Raw genomic sequence first — 17,642 nt, forward strand, 5'->3', positions numbered from 1 at the left:
ACTAGTGGTATTTTTCATATATATATTTTTTTATTAGTGTGAGTGTTGTTTTCATATATATATTTTTTTATTAGTGTGAGTGTTGTTTTAGGCGTAGCGCCTGGCTGTAATGCACATGCAGGAGCAGCCGAGCAGCACTGCTCTAGCTTCAGTTACATCAATGAACAGATTGTTTTACAAGTAAGAACAGCAAAGTATAACTACTCCGATTCACCCGAGCATGTAACTGGCTTAGAGGTAAACTATTAAAACATAGCTACTCCATTCTGGACCTAACTAAAAATAGAAGAAAAATAATAGATGTATTTGTTTATATCAATTATGATAGATTTTAGGAAAAAATCCAAATTATTACCCTCAACCATAGTCAAAATTTGAATAACCGTTAAACTATTTTTAGTTCAGTTTACCCTCTAAACTATATCATTTGGTTTAATGTGTGCCTAATATATTTTTTATTTCTTTATTGAGAAGTGGAACCTTTGAAGAAAACCATCATCTTATTTATCATTATTTTGAAGGGTGGGATATTTAATAATAAGCTAATTTTTTTGGTTATAAATTATATAAAAATGATGAAAAATTCATAATATAGTTTTAAACATGTACTGTGATGTCCATTAACACCCTACATTTTAAATTAAAATTCAACTTGTGCGTGAAGTAGAAAAATAAGATAAATTGTATCATGCAGTAATTGAACCAAATGGCATAGTTTATGGGTAAATTGAACATGCAGGTAGTAATTTGAACTTTTTCCAATTATACAATCAGCCTCGCGCCCTAAACTTATAGGCGGCCTGGTCTATGGCACCAAGGTTTAGGAGTCCATCTCTTGTACTTCCAAAAGGTCTAATAAAATCTCCACACCGTTAACTTCTGTCATGGCTGTGAAAGGTGGTTAGAGCACCTAACTAACATCTATCGGCCCTGATTCAATTTCTTATGTGAGCGAATTAAACGGATCTGTAATAAAAATATATTAAAAATAGGTTAGGATTTTCCTACTGACTTTGGTAAAAAAAAACTTCGGTCATGGCTTCTCCAAGTCCAAACTGAACTCTAGGTTCATTGCCATATCTGGATGTAGGTGGACCCAACGCAAGTACTCTTCATCAACATAAGACCACGTACATGACGCTGTATCTTCCAAATGCAGGCTGATCGATGTGACAAGAAAAGAAACACAAGATATTTCTTATCCATTAATTCTTTTCCATTCTAACCCTTCATTAAACATCCCTCTAAAGATCCAGTCAATTTATTCACTGACTCAACTAACTCCACTAATCGATTAATAATAAAATAAATAGTTTATATAACATTTATATTCTTGCTCCTACTTTGAAATTCAACGTGATTCTCATGGTTTATCTGAGTCAACGGGAATTAGGGATATTGATTTGCGAAGGAATTCTGACATGAGACCAATGCTATTGGAAAGTATATCTTCTCAACTTTTCGTGCATATGTAGAATATCGAAAATGGAGTCTGTATGCGATGTAGGAGATAAATTTAGTGTGTGTTGCTCCTGTATTCCGAGGTAGACTCAAATTTGATGTGTTTGGGCCTCCACTTTGACTTGAAGTCCTTACTAGCCTTGTCCACCTCCATGATGTAACGACCCAGCCCAGGAAAACGGTCCATACCTACTCTGCATACTGAGTGGACCACACCTACATTGCAACCTGCTTACGCATTTGTCCTCACTTCGTGTAAAAGGGTTAACCCAAGGTTGCAATGCCTCCTAGAGCTAGCTATTTAAGTTAGCTCATCCCACTCTCAACTTCTCATTTGGGACTATTCTAGAGCTACCATGCTTCATGCATGGTACTCAAATTGTTGGCCCAACTTGACCCATGGGCTGTTACATCCACCCACCCTTAAGGACTTGACATCCTCGTCGAGAGCTAAGCTAACTCACCCGTACGGGACAACGGTTCAGGATCGACTGCCAGTGCATGTGCCATACCCTGTCCGCACAGGACCCACGCGTCATGCGCACCATGCCCGCGCATCTGACCCACGCGCGCCCGTAACACAACAAAAGTTGGCTCTGATTACCAATTGTAACGACCCAGTCCAGGAAAACGGCTCATGCCCACTCTGCACACTGAGTGGACTACACCTACATTGTAACATGCTTACGCCTTCGTCCTCACTTCACGTAAAAGAGTTAACTCGAGGTTGCAATACCTCCTAGAGCTAGCTATTTAAGTTAGCTCATCCCACTCTCCAATTCCCATTTTGGGACTATTCTAGAACTACCATGCCTCGTGCATGGTACTCAAATTGTTGGACCAACTTGGCCCATGGGCTGTTACACATGGCTCTCTTCAATAGCTCTCTTCAAGTACTTCCTGGTTTTCTCTATATTTGTTAAGCACAATAATATTATTAGGTAGAAATCTATCCTCAAAATCATTAAAAGTATATAGGAACGAGCTTTATTCAATAATTGACCTTTGTATAGCAACTTGAGTAGTGTCGTGTGCATCATAGAAGTAGTGTCCTCATCAATGGACATTTCCCATGGGAACCCACAACATCCTTCCCACCTATGACGTTCTGAACCTATAGATGAATTATCAGTTGCAGTTTTCAAAGAATATGAAAGTAATGTCACATTTAGTATTAGTTCTTGGCTATGGTTATATATTTATTTCTTCTATCCAAAATAAGGACAGAAATTGGTATTAAATTTTTGTTTTATCTTCGAAAGTGGTTTGCTGCTGAATTTTTATCTATAGAATATTAAATTATTGGTTACTTCATTTTTTTAATAGTCACATGTTTATCGCACGGCCATCACACAGACTTGCTGCTTTTAGTGCTAGTAATGTTGAGCGAACTTCCATTTGGTGCCCCAGATTGCGTACCGTGGTTTGTGCAGCCTTTATAAAAACATCGCGTAGGCTCTCGTGTGGAGTACAGGAGTGAGTGGAGTCTCACCGTCTGACTTCGCTTCCGATTTGGTCCATCTGCAATAAAGATAATTAATAGCTATTCGGAATTAGACAATCAAGTGACTGTAGTTTACTGAGGAGAATTCTACGTTATGGCCGTGGAGACCTGGGCTCGAATCCAAGCAGCCACATTGTTTTTTTTTTTTACATTGGTTTTATCCTGGTTTAGGAATCTGGTCGATGTTAATGAAATCTGCATGCTAGGAGAAGACCTAAACGTGAAGGTTCTTACGGGCATGGGATCGGACTTTTTCTTTTTGCTAGATTTGATCTTACCAGATATAGATGGATCCAAACGTCAAATGTGTAGTGAAATGTAACAGGCTTGATGTAACAAAGCTTGACGTGATAAGCATCCAATCCAAGGCCCAAGCTATCAAGTTTACTGTGCTCGGATGCCCGAAGATTGTTTTGTCTAGTTCTGAATTTCTCATCTCAATAAGGAACTGTTTGCTCATTTTTAGAGACGCAAAAGTTGTAAGAATACATCACAGGGCACGTAGCCTTGCACGTTGCACTCTTGCTGCTTTTTGGGCGAATCTTGATAAACATATGGTTTGGGTGTGCTCGGACTGGGTAAAGATATGTGCATCTTCTTTGTGTTAGCCAGCGATTAAGCCTCTACCTTAGATGAACTGAACCTGAAAATGGTCTGGCTTATGATTCGTTCCTCCAAGTTTCCTAATTCCGTAGATATATATGCTCTAGGTGCATCCACCCTGAAAGCCTTTCAGCAGAGGGATACACAGGCTTTTCCGCATACAACGGACAAAGCCTCCATCCTTGGTGCTTGCCCACCGAATGGCTAGTTCGTTACGTAGAGGCTACTAATTCAAGGGCGGCATAGATGAATCTAATGATCGGCTAAGAACAGGATCATCCATGTTTGATTTTCCCCGATTTATTTTATTATAATTAAGGATTAGTAGAGGGCTTTAGCATAAGGTGGCTGTAGTTTAGTGGTGAGAATTCTACGTTGTGGCCGTAGAGACCTGGGCTCGAATCCCAGCAGCCACAAATAGATTGTTCGCCTTTTTTCCTTTTGCCCAGACTCCAGAATGAGGAATCTGACCGATGTTAATGAAACTGCATTAGCGATGGACGAAAGTCATGATCCTTTTTTCCATTTTGTCTTGAATATATTCGTTGTTTCATGTGGAGTCAAACCAAAAACGTAAGTTATGTCTGACGACATGATCAGCACGACAAAAGTAATGCCCTGCCCAACCAGAAAAGTAATGCTTTTCCCCGGATGCTGAGCTACCGGATCCAACCCAACCCGACAAATGATCGTCTGGGAGTGACACACGGTGCTCCCAGCCATATGATTTCTCTCAAAAACCTTTCAAGCAAATGCCGTCAGGAGGTCCGGGATCTTGCCTATTCTGCCGCTACATATAGCATTCAGTGCAAGGGTATGTTTCATAGAGCTCCTAGCTCCAACTTCACCACCACGAGAGTTGCAACTAACTGATTCACGTTATTGACCGAGTGAGGATCTGGAAAAAGAAAAACCCGCGCCCCCGATTCACTTCCGACTCCGCCCCGTGCTCAAATCCAGGGGGCCCGGCGACGCCACTTCTATCTGCCACCCTCCTCATCCTCCACAGCCACGGCGGTGACCCACGCAGAACTCCTGCCACAGGGGTGGCCATCCCTGAGCTGAGCTCTACCTAACACGGCCTGAGGCTCGGGCAGAGCTTTGGTGGAAGCGGGCGAACAGCAACCGAAACTGACGACTACCTAACGGCATAGCAAAACTCTACGACGGTGTGCCTTGGCTGATCAACATGTTGGGATTATACGATTTTAGTAGCCATGGAGTAACTCATAGGAATTGAACGAAAAGGTAATTTAAGAAAGCCATTCTTACATGCATCATAGGAATTGAACAAAAAGGTAATTTAACAAAGACATTCTTACATGCATCTGATCTATATGCTTGCAAAACTGAAGCCGTGGAAGATGGACTGCCATAAAAACCCATCTAACCATCAGACGACTCATCATTGTCACTGGGCTGTTCGAAAATTTCAAACTCCCCGTCACTACCATCAGCACCATTAGGGGCATCACCTGATTTGTTTTGGCCATCTTCCTGCAACGGAAAGCTACGCAGCATTTCTTCAAGGTATCCATTGGAGAAACCTTCACCGAGTGCATCTGATACAGGTCATAAGAAAACAACTAGGGGCTCCTTTTCAAAAAAAGGAAAGAAAGAAAAGAAAACAACCAGGAGCCGTGTCAAAGGGTGAGTTTGGATCGAGGCAATTGGTCTCTATGTAGAAGCTTCTGTTACCCTATATAAGTTGAATCTATAGTGTCGACCTTAGCAGAAAATAAAGATGCAAGTAGTAATGTCATGTTTCTGACAGAATATTGGGTTTATCAAGATTAAGCAGATGGTGAAATCAATTCATATGACCCAACACGGTTGCGTTTTGCCTGCGTTTCTTTTGAAAACCAACATAACGATGTCAATGTATCAAATAAAAATAATAAATGTTAATGTGACATTTCAAAGGACACCAAAGCTGGTCTAAAAAAGAGACAATAGGAACAATAAGAGAAAACCTATTAACTGTCATGGAAGAGGCCTTGTGGATTTTCTGAGCTTATTACTTGGACTCGAACAGATGTATGCTTGATAGGTAGATAGGTAAAGTCCAAAAGGCAAGTATCAGACATGGACTGGCTGAAATAAAAATTCCCAACCATTTTTAATCCCCAAACTTTCAATAGATGTGTGAAATTAAATGTGGCACTCTATTGCGAACATAAACATGAATATAACCAAACCCACCGTTAAATAGTAACATGGTGAAGAGAGAAACCAAAAGTGATAATTTATGGTATAAAGGATACAGGAATCATCCAAGGTGAAATCACGAAACCCCTCTGCCTACAACAGATACAGTACGTTAAGTTTATATAGCATATAATGGGAAATTATTTCAGGTGGTGACATACCATAGGCGGAGAATCATAACCATCCGACTCCTCTTCCTCTTCTTCATCATCCATATCTTCACTATCAGAGTTGTTAAGGCCAACTTGATCCTCAGTTCCAGTATGTGTGGCAGGAGCTTCTATAGGGAGAAAAGGGGCATTTAACATCCAGGATAGATGTGCTAAGCTATCTCTCCCAAGAAAGGACAATTATAATACTCTTCGCAGGGAAAGTAAAGCTAACTGGCCTGAACTTGCACCATGCCCAAACAAAAACTACAGTTAGCTTAATAATGTTTCAAGCTGTCCAAACAGCAATAAATTCATACTGCTTGTGAAGCTTGGCAGGTCCATAGGTGTTTTTAATATGTTCTCAGATTGCACATCGCTCATCCAAATCGAAGTTTATGCATTTAACTAGTAATAAGAAGTAGATGAAATCAAACAGACCTTCATCAACATGCTCTTCTTTAGATCGCTCAGATCTCCAAAGGGCTTCCTGCTTCTTAGACCTTTCAATAAGTTCATGGGCATTCCTCAACAAGCTTTTTGCCTCTTCACTAGGTAATAAAGAGAGGAACCTTATGCTCACTTGCAACCTCAGGGTTTTCATCATAGGCTTAGAAAACCATCCTGTAAAACGCTACACAGGAATCAGTTGTTCTGGAGCATACATTATAGGGCAAAGAGAATCTTGGTGCTTGCTATAGATAAGGTTGCTGCACAGGCAATGATCACAGCAAATTGGAGTGAAATTGGTCTAAACTAAAATTGGTGAAAGATGAAGAGAACATCCAAGGCTGGCCCTGTGTTTGAGGGAATTGGGGCGAAACAAAAAACAGAGGCCCCAGTTGAATATAAACATCAAATTATTTATATATCAGTTGCAAAGATAATTTCAGCTTATTACTTCATTATAAAAAGTTGTTACAGCTAAGAACAGTGCAAAACAAATTTGGACATGAAATTAACAAAAAAATAAGTTGCTAAAAACTATTGCACACCTAAAGAGCAATTGAAACATAAGTGGTTTTATATGATACCAATACACCCGAGAGCATCAATCTACGCCAAAGCCAGTGATATTTGCTTGCTTAAAATTGAGCTGATGTTGTTTCTTTGTTTCACGTTAGCACTTATATGCACTTGGACTTGATCTGTTGCTGCCTAGCATGTCTTAGATATTTGCATGATGGTCCAAGGCTTGGATATGTTTTGGTGAAGTATGAAATAACTTGCAGCAGCACCAATAAGCTAATTTCTACTGTTTCTTTACAATGAGCTCCTGATATCAACACCAATCAATACCAACATCAGATTCCAGGACACACAAATATCACGTAATTAATTAACCCTGATGGATATGCAGTGAATGAGCAATAATGAAGAGTTCAGACAAAATTTCTAAGTAGGACGAGACTATCTAGGTACTCACTGAACAAATTGATTGATAAGAAGGTTTTCGAATTTCTTCTTGAATAAAGTCATCCTTCAGTTCAAATAATTGCAGGAAGATGAAACTCTGTGATGGCATAACTTCGAGCTTGCACATCTCTGCCCACTTTTGAGATCTGTAAGTACCAAAACACATTAAAAAATAGAGATAAGCAAGGGGGACAAATGCAAGCAGCAACGAAAAACACCCTCATAGTGAGTTGCAGACCAGGGAAAACAACAGCACTCAGTAACACTGAAAGAAAATTCCTCTGAACGGAAACAAATACAGAGCAATCAAGAACAATATAAAGATGCTGATAGACAAGGCCATCATCTTGTTATGGGCCCAATCCCCATGGGCCATACGGGCCAGCCCGACCTGAAGGCAGCAGCCACCAGGGTTACAGCTGCCAACTCCATGCCCAGGGGCCGCCAGGGGAGGAAAGGCCCTCTTGCTTGCCACTCCCCCCTGCTCTACCACGGCCACTGTTTGTTCCATTTGGAAATCTACTTAGATTAGTGGTCAAAGTTCTTCTATAGAAATTGCTTCGACTACTAACTAAAAGGAAAAATATGGCTCACCCAGAATCCTTTGTCCTTAGAAGATTCCTTAGCTCAGGAGGCACGCGAAAATCAATTCTCTGGTATCTAGCAAACAAAAACATGTTAGCTGATACATATTGCTAAAACATAACTTATCTGTTCAAATGGAAAAAAACAAAATGCACAGAATAGAAGACCAAAATAGCCTTTGAACTTTGGGTTAGTTCATTTTAGACCCTCCAAATTTCAGATGTATCTATTAATCCTCTAATACTTAAAAAAAAATTGGGAGACAGAAAAAAGAATATAGCAGTAGAAAGTTACTTGATTCCAAAAAAAGATATCACCCATGTAAGCATGCCAATTTTCTATTTTCCCAAGAAGAAAAGTTCTTTTAGATGGAAGTTAAGTAAATATTTATGAAAAGGTGAACATCAAATCAATTTCAAGAAGTGCAGGTGCCTCCTAATACAAACACATTTTCCTTTGCAGAAAGTGGACTAAGAGCAAAAGGAGAACAAGTTCAGATAAATTCAAATTATTTTATTCATTTTGGTGTTCACAGTTTCTAAGCATTAGCGGTAAACTTTACTGAAAATAACCTTTTACAGTGGTAATACCATTCTGTTGTTAATTGCATTCTCTAGTCCTGTATGACAACCAAGGAATGAAGTTATTTTTAAAAGGAAAAATGAATACGTCAGTTTTTACATAAAAAATGAATAATTAATGGGCGAAGGAGGCAGCTAAATCATAGATCAAGTGGCAATGCTTCACGTGTCTCCCTGACCCAAGTACACTCATTGAGGTTGATGGGTAATCTCCATGGTGAGAAATTTGCCTTTTGAAGTGCCAAATTTAGTGGTTTGGATTTCGATTATGAGTAGTGCATGCATTGCAAATCAACTTGACTTAGATTTTGCAATGAGAAATATGTAGGATTTTGAATGCAACTATTCAACATGAAGGGGGGTATTTGCAAGTGGGGCTAAAATCTGGGATTGTATATGCAGTATTTCCTTTTTATAAAACTGTAATGCAAACAACTTGACATTTTAGTGAACAGTGATCCCAACATTATTTATGTTTTTGCCAATCCAAAGTATACATGGTGAGAGACAAAAGGATACTAGAGAAAAAAACTTACAATTTCTCTCCAATTTTGCCATTTCCCATATGCAGGAAAGTTTCAAAGGAATAACTGAAAGCTTTTATGAACACAGCAGGATCTACCCAATCAAACCTTTCTGTTACATGAACAGAACAGATGGCATGCTGACTCTAAGAGTTCCATGACAATACTACTGTCAGCACTTGTCCAAAGTTTGCAAGGTTCCTGTATTTATTTTCGTTCCTTCTAGTTAAGTACTCCGTAGTTCACTATGCTTGATGCTTCTTTTTCTCTCTCTTGCTTTACAGCACTGTTTTAATGATGGAAGGTTTAAAGCATATACCACTTTATCCAATACGGAAAACAAGATCTGAACCTCAAAGACATGTTAATGCTTGACATCAGCGTTCTTAGTTTCTTTTATGCTTTTTGGTTACTAACTTACTATATATGTAGCCCAACCGAACATGGAACTTTGTTCATACTTTCAGTTGGAAAAAAAAAAGAGCAATGGAAACAGCTGGTGTCTACAATAATGCAATTGAATCAAAAGCACAAACAAGTAACAGTTTGTAAAAAAGACACAATACTATTAGCAATGCAGTTGTTGCTTACATTCGTGAGTCAGGGTCTTTACGAGGGTCATATCCTCTTCTGATCCAGAATTTACCAAAGGGTCCAGTAGAGAAGTAGTATCCAGCTCTAAACAGAAGCCTGAGCAAACAAAAAAAGGCATATGAGCAAAGAAAATTACAATTGAAAGACATAACAAAGGAACTAAATGATGAGGCAGCTCTACAAGAGTTAAAGAATAATGAAACCTTTTGAATTGGTTTTGTGAGACATGCACACCATCATCTTGCAGCCGTTCATAAAGTGATTGCCTTGGCCACACAGGACGCTCATCAAACAATTTGCAGACAGCCACTTGCCAGTCCCAATCTACCGAATTCTTTCTTACGTGGTCTTCCCAATTAATCTTCTCCGGGACAAGTATATGTCAATTAAGGTAACAAGGAAGGCATGCAATGATATTGCAATTACATCATGACCAAGGTACAAGAGGCAGGCATGCAATCAAACCTTGAGAGGGGACAAGATTTTGCTTTCTATGAAGAATATCTAAGCAATGCACATTAAAAATGTGCATTTTGGAAGATCATGTCAGAACAGCAAGGCATTTGGTCATAACAAAACAGCAAGTCATTAACACAGCATTGTTATCACTGAAAAGACATGCAAAACTGCAGCATATATAAGTTTGCTTGTTCTCATAAATGCAAAGCTGTGGTTATGGTGCTTGCCATTCCACTTCCTCAAGAATCAACACGAGTATGCATATAACACCAATCACTCTTCGAGAGACGATGCTTTTAGCAAATGATATACCTTCATCACATCAGAGTGGAAATTGATAACTATATTTGATGCACGCTTATGAATATCACAGTAACCGTACTTAGATATGACCATCTGTTATTTCTAAGTCTCAGACGCATATCAGGAAGAATAGAGTTTTGAAAATAAAACAAATGATATCCACATGCTTCTCAACCCTGACACCATAACAGGTACATCTCAGGCCCCTCTCTCCTATCACAGCTGCGCCCTGTTCTCACACCCTTATCTGGCAGTCACTCAAGTCCCCCAGCTACTTTCAACACACCTTCCCAGGATTCAGCCCCACAGTGGGTTCCTCTGCCCACCAATCTCTTCTACCCCCTGAATTGAGTTTGTATTCTTTCTTTTATATTATTTTTTCTTCTCTTGACTGACCATTGCCACCCGAGGGGCTTTTTCTTTTTCCCATTTCTGAATTATTTCCTCTTTAGTTGTATTTCATTTTTCACAAAGCATTGTGTGCCCACTTAATGAAGATCACAATATCATACACATGTGTACCCAAAGGATATCTTGAATGTTGAAAGGAAGAGCAAGAGTTGGTCCAACCTTCATCTGTAACCAAAGAACAAATAATAATTAATTAATCCAGTCAGTCAGCCATTTCACACTAGGTAGGGTGGCTGCATCTCTGAGAAGTATCCATGGCACTGTGTAAGAAAGTAAGAAACCATAGACATAAAGCAAGGAAATAAAGTTTATGTACCTCCCATCGTTCTTGTACCACTCCCCTGTGCATGGTTTTAGATACTGCATTTGATGATGGTAGAAGCCTAGAACAATTGCATTAATAAATATTAGGCAATATTTATATTCAGTTTAAGTGAAATGAAATTTTACACATGCTAATAGTTAGGGTAATGAAAAGTTTTTAGAATCTGCATCTGTTTTCTGTTATGCAAAATGAATGTCCATAGACCAAAGTAGGAAAAATAAAGAGACACATCACTAGTTCCAGAATATCAGCAGGCTAACTTTAACCTTTTTCCAATGGGTGCTTTTCAATTATGAGCAGGACTAAAAAGTACAAAATTATTTTATTTTAAAGACGTAAGAGGTAAGGAAGCACAAGGAAAAATAGGAACAATTCTGAAATCAATGGACATGCATTCTTGGAGTGTCACCAATGGCGGGCAATGTCGCCGACCACGTCCAACATGGAGAGGAGATGAGAGTCATTTCCCACCGGAGAGGGCTGCGGCAGGGGGACCCATTGTCGCCAATGTTTTTTATTCTGGTAATGGATGTGTTAAGCCACATGGTTACTAAGGCTTCGGTAGATGGTCTTCTACAGCCTCTTTCACCTAGAGGTTTGCAACACAGAATTTCTATTTATGCCGATGATGTGGTGTTACTCATCAGATCAGTGGCCAATGATATTGTGTTATGTCTTGAGCTGCTCAATCTTTTTGGGGATGCTTCTGGGCTGAAAACAAATGTACAGAAAGGCAATGTTTTCCCAATTCAATGCACAGAGTTGGACACTGCCACCGTACAGGAACTTCTACCTTGCGAACAGCTGGGATTTCCTTGCAAATATCTTGGACTTCCTCTATCTTTGAAGAAATTAATGAAGGCTCAGTTACAGCCATACATCGACCTGTTGGCTGCACAGCTACCAGGGTGGAAAGCTGAGTTACAGACTAAGGAAGGTCTCGCAAGATTCTGGTACAGCATGTGTTAACTCCAATCTTGATTTACTTGATGATGGCCATTAATCTCCCACCATGGGCCATTAAGGCTTTTGACAAGATCAGAAGAGGGTTTCTGTGGAGAGGAAGGAAAGATGCAAATGGTGACCACTGCCTGGTAGCATGGCCTAAAGTATGTCTTCCAAAAGAATTGGGGGATCTTGGGATGTCCCATCTACAAAATCTGAATTGGGCACTGAGAATAAGGTGGTTATGACTGAAAAAAACAGATCCAAATCTTCCCTGGGCGTCCTTTAATTTATCTGTACACAAGTGTGCACAAGCCTTTTTCTCCATAGCTGTGGTCTCTGAGGTGGGTAATGGTGCAGCAACTCTTTTTTGGTCGGATAGATGGATCCATGGTCAGAGGGATAGATGGATCCATGGTCAGAGAATTGCTGATCTTGCACCACAAGTCTTGGCGACAGTATCCAAGACGAGAATTAACAAGAGAACAGTACAGGAAGCTCTAACTGATAATGCTTGGGCAAGGGATATACAGGGTGCTCTAACTGTTGGAGTAATCAATGAATACCTCGCTCTCTGGAATTTAATCTCTGAAAGTCTGAAGTGGTACTGCAGCCGGAGATTGATGATGTCCACATTTGGAGGTTTTCTAGTGATGGAAAATACTCAGCAAAATCAGCTTATGACAACCAATTTCATGGAGCAGTGGCCTTTAAATCATGGGAAAGGATCTGGAAGACTTTGGCGCCTGGTAAATGCCAGTTCTTCATGTGGTTGGTGGTTAGGAACAGGTGTTGGACAGCTGATCAGCTAGCAAAAAGGAATCTGCCACACCCTGCAAGCTGCCCACACTGTGATCAAGCGGCGGAAACCAGTAATCACCTGTTGATAGAATGTGTCTTCGCTCAAGAGTTTTGGTTTAATATTCTGAGGAGGGTTGGACTGCAGGCTCTCACCCCTCATCTGGATGCGAGAAGTTTTGAGGATTGGTGGGAAATAAGTTCTAACAATGTGCCTACTCCCATTAGACTTAACTCTCTGATTATTCTGGGAGCCTGGATGTTGTGGAACCATCGCAACCGATGCGTTTTTTATTGGACCTCTCCAAGTGTTACTAGAGCTTTGTTATCGGCCAGCGAGGAGTTACATTTGTGGGGTATGGCTGGAGCTTGAGGAGTTAACCACCTCCTTTCTCTAGTGCCAATTGAGGAGCGAATGTTTAGGTCAAGGTCGGTTGTTATTCTGTGGAAAAGGCGCTCGTCGGTATGATTTCGTAGTGGTGTGTGTGTGTGTGTGTTGTAAGGGCTCTTATCTCTTTTTTATTCTTAATATAATGATACGGAGCTCTCTTGCGTGTTCAAGAAAAAAAAGGGGAAAGTTGGAGCTAAAAGAGTCAATTGCATAACAATCACATAAAGCTGAAAAATACACTGCAACAAGCTGTACCAATAAAGTCACATATTCATTATTTGAACTTTTGAACGTTTTGAAACCATACTTCATATGTTTCAATAATGAGCAATTCAGTCAGAAGTCATGCACATTAATCCACAATGTTTATTTAGGTTGTTCTTGCTTCCAAATAAAAATTTTAGCTCAACCTATTTTAATAATAGATGCCACGATCAACATGCGTGTGTCCTTGGCAGAAAGTCGTACTCTAATGTTTCATGCCCAAGCTTAAGCTGTTTGGAGAAAAGGTGAGCTATTACTCCAAACCTCCCCTCTATTGTCTTGGCTCACAGCCCGACAATGTAGACTATGGACTTAGAGGGGGGCTGCCTTTATCTTTTCAAACCAGGCAAGTGGGATATTTGATCACAGACCAAGACCTTTGGCTGGTGTCGGCAGTGAAAGATGTTCTCTATACAAAGATCACATGTGCATGAGCGCCATACAATTCATATCTTGGAAATTTCACTAACACTTTTTCAGGATGAGCCTAATTTCTATCCCTTGGAAGGCAATGAAGCAAATTGCAAATACCAACCGATTTGAAGAAATTAAAGTTCAAGTCATTTGATATGTGCAACTAATATAACTTACGCTATCTTTGTTGGTCTATCCTTCACTGAGAAGAGTGGGGGTACCAACATCATGACATCTCCATCATCTGTTTCCAGATGTCTTGTCTTATCTTCCATCCAGAAAGAAAGAAGATATTGATTAGACATGGCGACATTACAATAAGCTTGTAATCCACAAAGTAAAGAGTGTCAGAAAGGAAGGTACCACTACCTAAATATTCACAATCATTTTGGGAATCTGACCGTTTTCTTTTTCTCACTTGTGCAGCATGCACTGGAACAACATGCTGAAAATCAGCCATACCTACATTAACCTGTATATCAGCAAATTTACACATAGAATAAATCAATGTAAAATATATCACATGCATAAATTCAAATGTCATCAAACTAATTGGAGAGGGCTGGGCGAATCAACTTTCAAACAATATCGGAATAATGAAAATCTAATTCATGGTTAAAGAAAAGCAAAAACGAATTCAATTTATTTTCTAGTTTGCAATAAGTATGGCCTGCAAATTTGGCTTTCCTTTTAGGCCTATTTGGGACGCAAGTATGGAAACGAAACATAGGAGAGACATCGGGATGCAGTGAAAAAACATCAGAACAGAAAATTAACTTTAAAGGATACTACTGTTTGGATCAAAATAAGAAAACATAGGAAACTATGTAAAAACTTTAAACTAATGAAACAAAACATTGTGAATCTGCAACGTGGTTTAGTTGCTGAGGAAGCATAAAAGTAAAAGAGCCATTCATGAGAATCCCTAGCATAAATTTATCCAGAATTTATAGATTCACTATCGCCAGTTCCCACTTGTGCTTATCAACAAAAGACTTGTTTCTGTCCTTCTCGCTAATACTAATCAATGACTTCAACCGAGCACGAGAGTAGGAAAGATGGCAAGCAGTCAATGGCAGGTAGCATCAGTAAGCATGATTCACATGATCAAGACTCTTAAGAATCTAGCGGAACTTTTTTCCATGGATCTGACCTCTTTTTATTCATAATTCCTTTACTCCAAATGGCTATGGAAGACAAGAAATTGACTGATTCCAAACTTATGAACCTCCTCTGAAAGCCATCCAATCCAGTGTGGGTCATTACATCCTAACTTAACATAGTTTGCTCAGTAACCATTTGTTACCAACTCACATTTGACATGATGAGATGTATACTCCTTTCATCTTCTGTTTTACAGAGTTTGGTATAGGATGCAAGATAGCCACCCAATTCACTCCAGATTCATCTTGATACAAATAAGAAGATAAGTTATATAGCTGACTGACCCGTCTTCTAACTGGACCAAGTTATATAACGCGGAAAGTTCCAACACAACAACCGCTCTAGAAGAAGAGCAAGCAGGCGGCATTTCATCGAACAAGTCGCGCTCAGGTGCGGAGCTTACCTTCGAAGTGGTAGGCGGTCCGGACGCGCGCCACCACCTCGGCTCGCGGCGCCGCGGCGCCCTTGCGCCTGGAGAGGCGGAGCACTAGGCCCGTGGAGGCGCGGGACTCGCCGAAGGCCGGGTGGCAGTAGGGGTCCTCGGAGCGGAAGCGGAGCTCCAGTCGGGCGCCGGGGTCGGAGCTCCGGACCTGCGAGAGAGAGAAGAGAAGAGGACGAGGAGGAGCCGCACGGCCGAACAATCAGTTCACTTCGCTCGAGCACGCCGCGAAGTTTGAATGGGGGAGGGATTAAGATTTTAGGCAAGCAGTACCTTGACGATGGCGGGGAGGCCGCCGAGGGTGCGCGCCGCGCGGGCGGGGGATGAGGGGTAGCCCGGGTAGTGCACCGCGAAGGCCTCGGCAGCCGGGAGCGTGCCGGAGACGGCTCCATCCGTGATTGTGGATGGGGATGGCTGCGGCTCGGTCGCCGGCTCCGGCGGCGTGGGGGTGGGGGAAGAAGGCGGTGTAGGCATCGGATTCGGAAGGGGGCGGAAGCAGACTGCAGAGACGGCGCGCACGGAACAGGCAAACCTGCGAACACGAGAAATTTCGATATATGCGCGTGCGAATTCTTTTGATTCAGAAGTTTTCCTTTACTTTTCTGTACCTTATTTTATTTTCCCTTATCCATTTTCCAGGCCTAGTTTGCCCTTTGAGCGAGGGCATGCGCGTTCGTCCGAACGAAGCTCTGCGCCGGCACCATCGCCGGAGCTTCACCGGCGTGAGAGCTCCGGCCACCAATTGGGACGGGGAAAGCACTGGGAGAGAGAGGAGATTATAGGAAACCCGTTTTGATTGTTCTCAACGGGGATTAGCGCATGGGAGAGACTACGAGCGGGAGCTGCCATGGATGGGAGCTCCGGAGGTCGAGGTTGGCCATGGTTGGAGGCCGCACGTGCTGCAAGCCTGCAAGATGGGAGGCCACTTCAGCGAGGGGAGAAGGAGAACGGCGGAGGGTGGCGGAGGAGAGAATGCCGGAGGTAGGGACGGGTCAGCACGTGAGGTCGAGAGAGAGGCAGCCATGTGTTCGGCATGGGCTGATGATTCGATCCAACCGATGAAGAAGAGAAGGGAGGGGCAAAGTTGTCTATTCACTAGGCCTTGTAATTGAGAAGGAAAAAGGAAATAAGTGAAATAGATAAAAAAAAGAGAGAAAATCCCCTGAATTAAAAGAATTCGCAGGAACTTTGAAAGGCACGCAAATTGAGAGTTAAAAGAGGAGAGGCGTGCGAATTAAATGTCAAATATCAAAATTTGTCCGTGAACACGCGAAATCGCTGACTGTAACACTGGAGTGGGCCGAGCCGCCCATTTCTATCAATCTGGTGGCACGGCCGACTGGATTTATGGACTTGTTCACTGAATCTTTATGATTGTCGGGTCTTTCCTTAAAAAAATTAAAAAAATTATAACTGATCTTTGTAATTTATGGTGTTCCAGTAAAAGTGAGACTAGCGGTCGATCGTTGATGCACTACTTCTTTCCGCTTTCGTGTACCCTCTCGGAACCGACCAACAACCATACATTTTTTGAACCCATTGAACCCATGCCAACCGCCGCCGCTCCCTCCGAGGGCTCACCATGGCCGTCGCCGCTCCGACGCCGGTCGGGTCCGCCCACCACCGCTCGCGCGCGGGGAGCTTGGTGCTCCGACTCGCCCACCGCAGCTCCCTCCCTGGAGCCCGCCGAGGCCGCTCGTCGCTTCTTCCGGGGAGCACGCCGTGTCCGTCATCACTCCGGCTCAGCTCCGGCCCGTCCTACCACCGCTTGTGCATGGCGCATGTGGAAGCTCTCATCGCGCGCAAGATCTTGGCGGCGGTCGAGCTCCGCCGCTGGTTGCTCCATCCCCTGTACGTGGAGCAATCTCCGGTGGCCCTGGATTGGAGAAGAGATTCGGAGAGGAGAAAAGGAGAAGGGGAATGGACCGGGAGAGAGAGGAGGTGGCAACTGGGAAGTGAAAGGTAGTGGGACCCGCCAAGTGCTGATCGCAACACATCGACTGTGAGGTCAGAACCATCCGGTCACACGTAGATTCAACGAGATTTTCGTCACTTAAACATTAGCCACTCCCAGTTCTCTTTTGCTTTCATACATGGTTGGCTA

General features: G+C 41.9%; 1 protein-coding gene, 1 non-coding gene and 1 pseudogene across 2 annotated transcripts; 2 read left to right on the forward strand and 1 right to left on the reverse strand.

The window, feature by feature from the left end:
* The first annotated feature begins 3,912 nt into the window (after positions 1-3,912).
* Positions 3,913-3,984, forward strand: TRNAH-GUG (transfer RNA histidin (anticodon GUG)). Its single transcript has one exon. It is a non-coding gene; the product is annotated as a tRNA-His (tRNA).
* Positions 3,985-4,804: 820 nt separating this feature from the next.
* LOC117864208 (transcription factor tau subunit sfc1) lies at positions 4,805-16,568 on the reverse strand. The gene is made up of 15 exons (XM_034748231.2): positions 16,147-16,568; positions 15,812-16,070; positions 15,503-15,689; positions 14,305-14,397; positions 14,113-14,203; positions 11,115-11,181; positions 10,921-10,963; positions 9,829-10,000; positions 9,623-9,721; positions 7,936-8,001; positions 7,352-7,487; positions 6,367-6,559; positions 5,938-6,056; positions 5,833-5,869; positions 4,805-5,130 (listed from the first exon to the last, which is right to left on the reverse strand). The coding sequence occupies exons 1-15, from the start codon at positions 16,203-16,205 to the stop codon at positions 4,955-4,957; spliced, it is 1,797 nt and encodes a 598-aa protein (XP_034604122.1). The 5' UTR covers positions 16,206-16,568; the 3' UTR covers positions 4,805-4,954.
* Positions 11,566-12,880, forward strand: LOC140223299 (uncharacterized; annotated as a pseudogene).
* Positions 16,569-17,642: the final 1,074 nt, after the last annotated feature.

Source organism: Setaria viridis, chromosome 7 (assembly GCF_005286985.2).
Source record: "Setaria viridis chromosome 7, Setaria_viridis_v4.0, whole genome shotgun sequence".
NCBI classification, from domain to species: domain Eukaryota; kingdom Viridiplantae; phylum Streptophyta; class Magnoliopsida; order Poales; family Poaceae; genus Setaria; species Setaria viridis.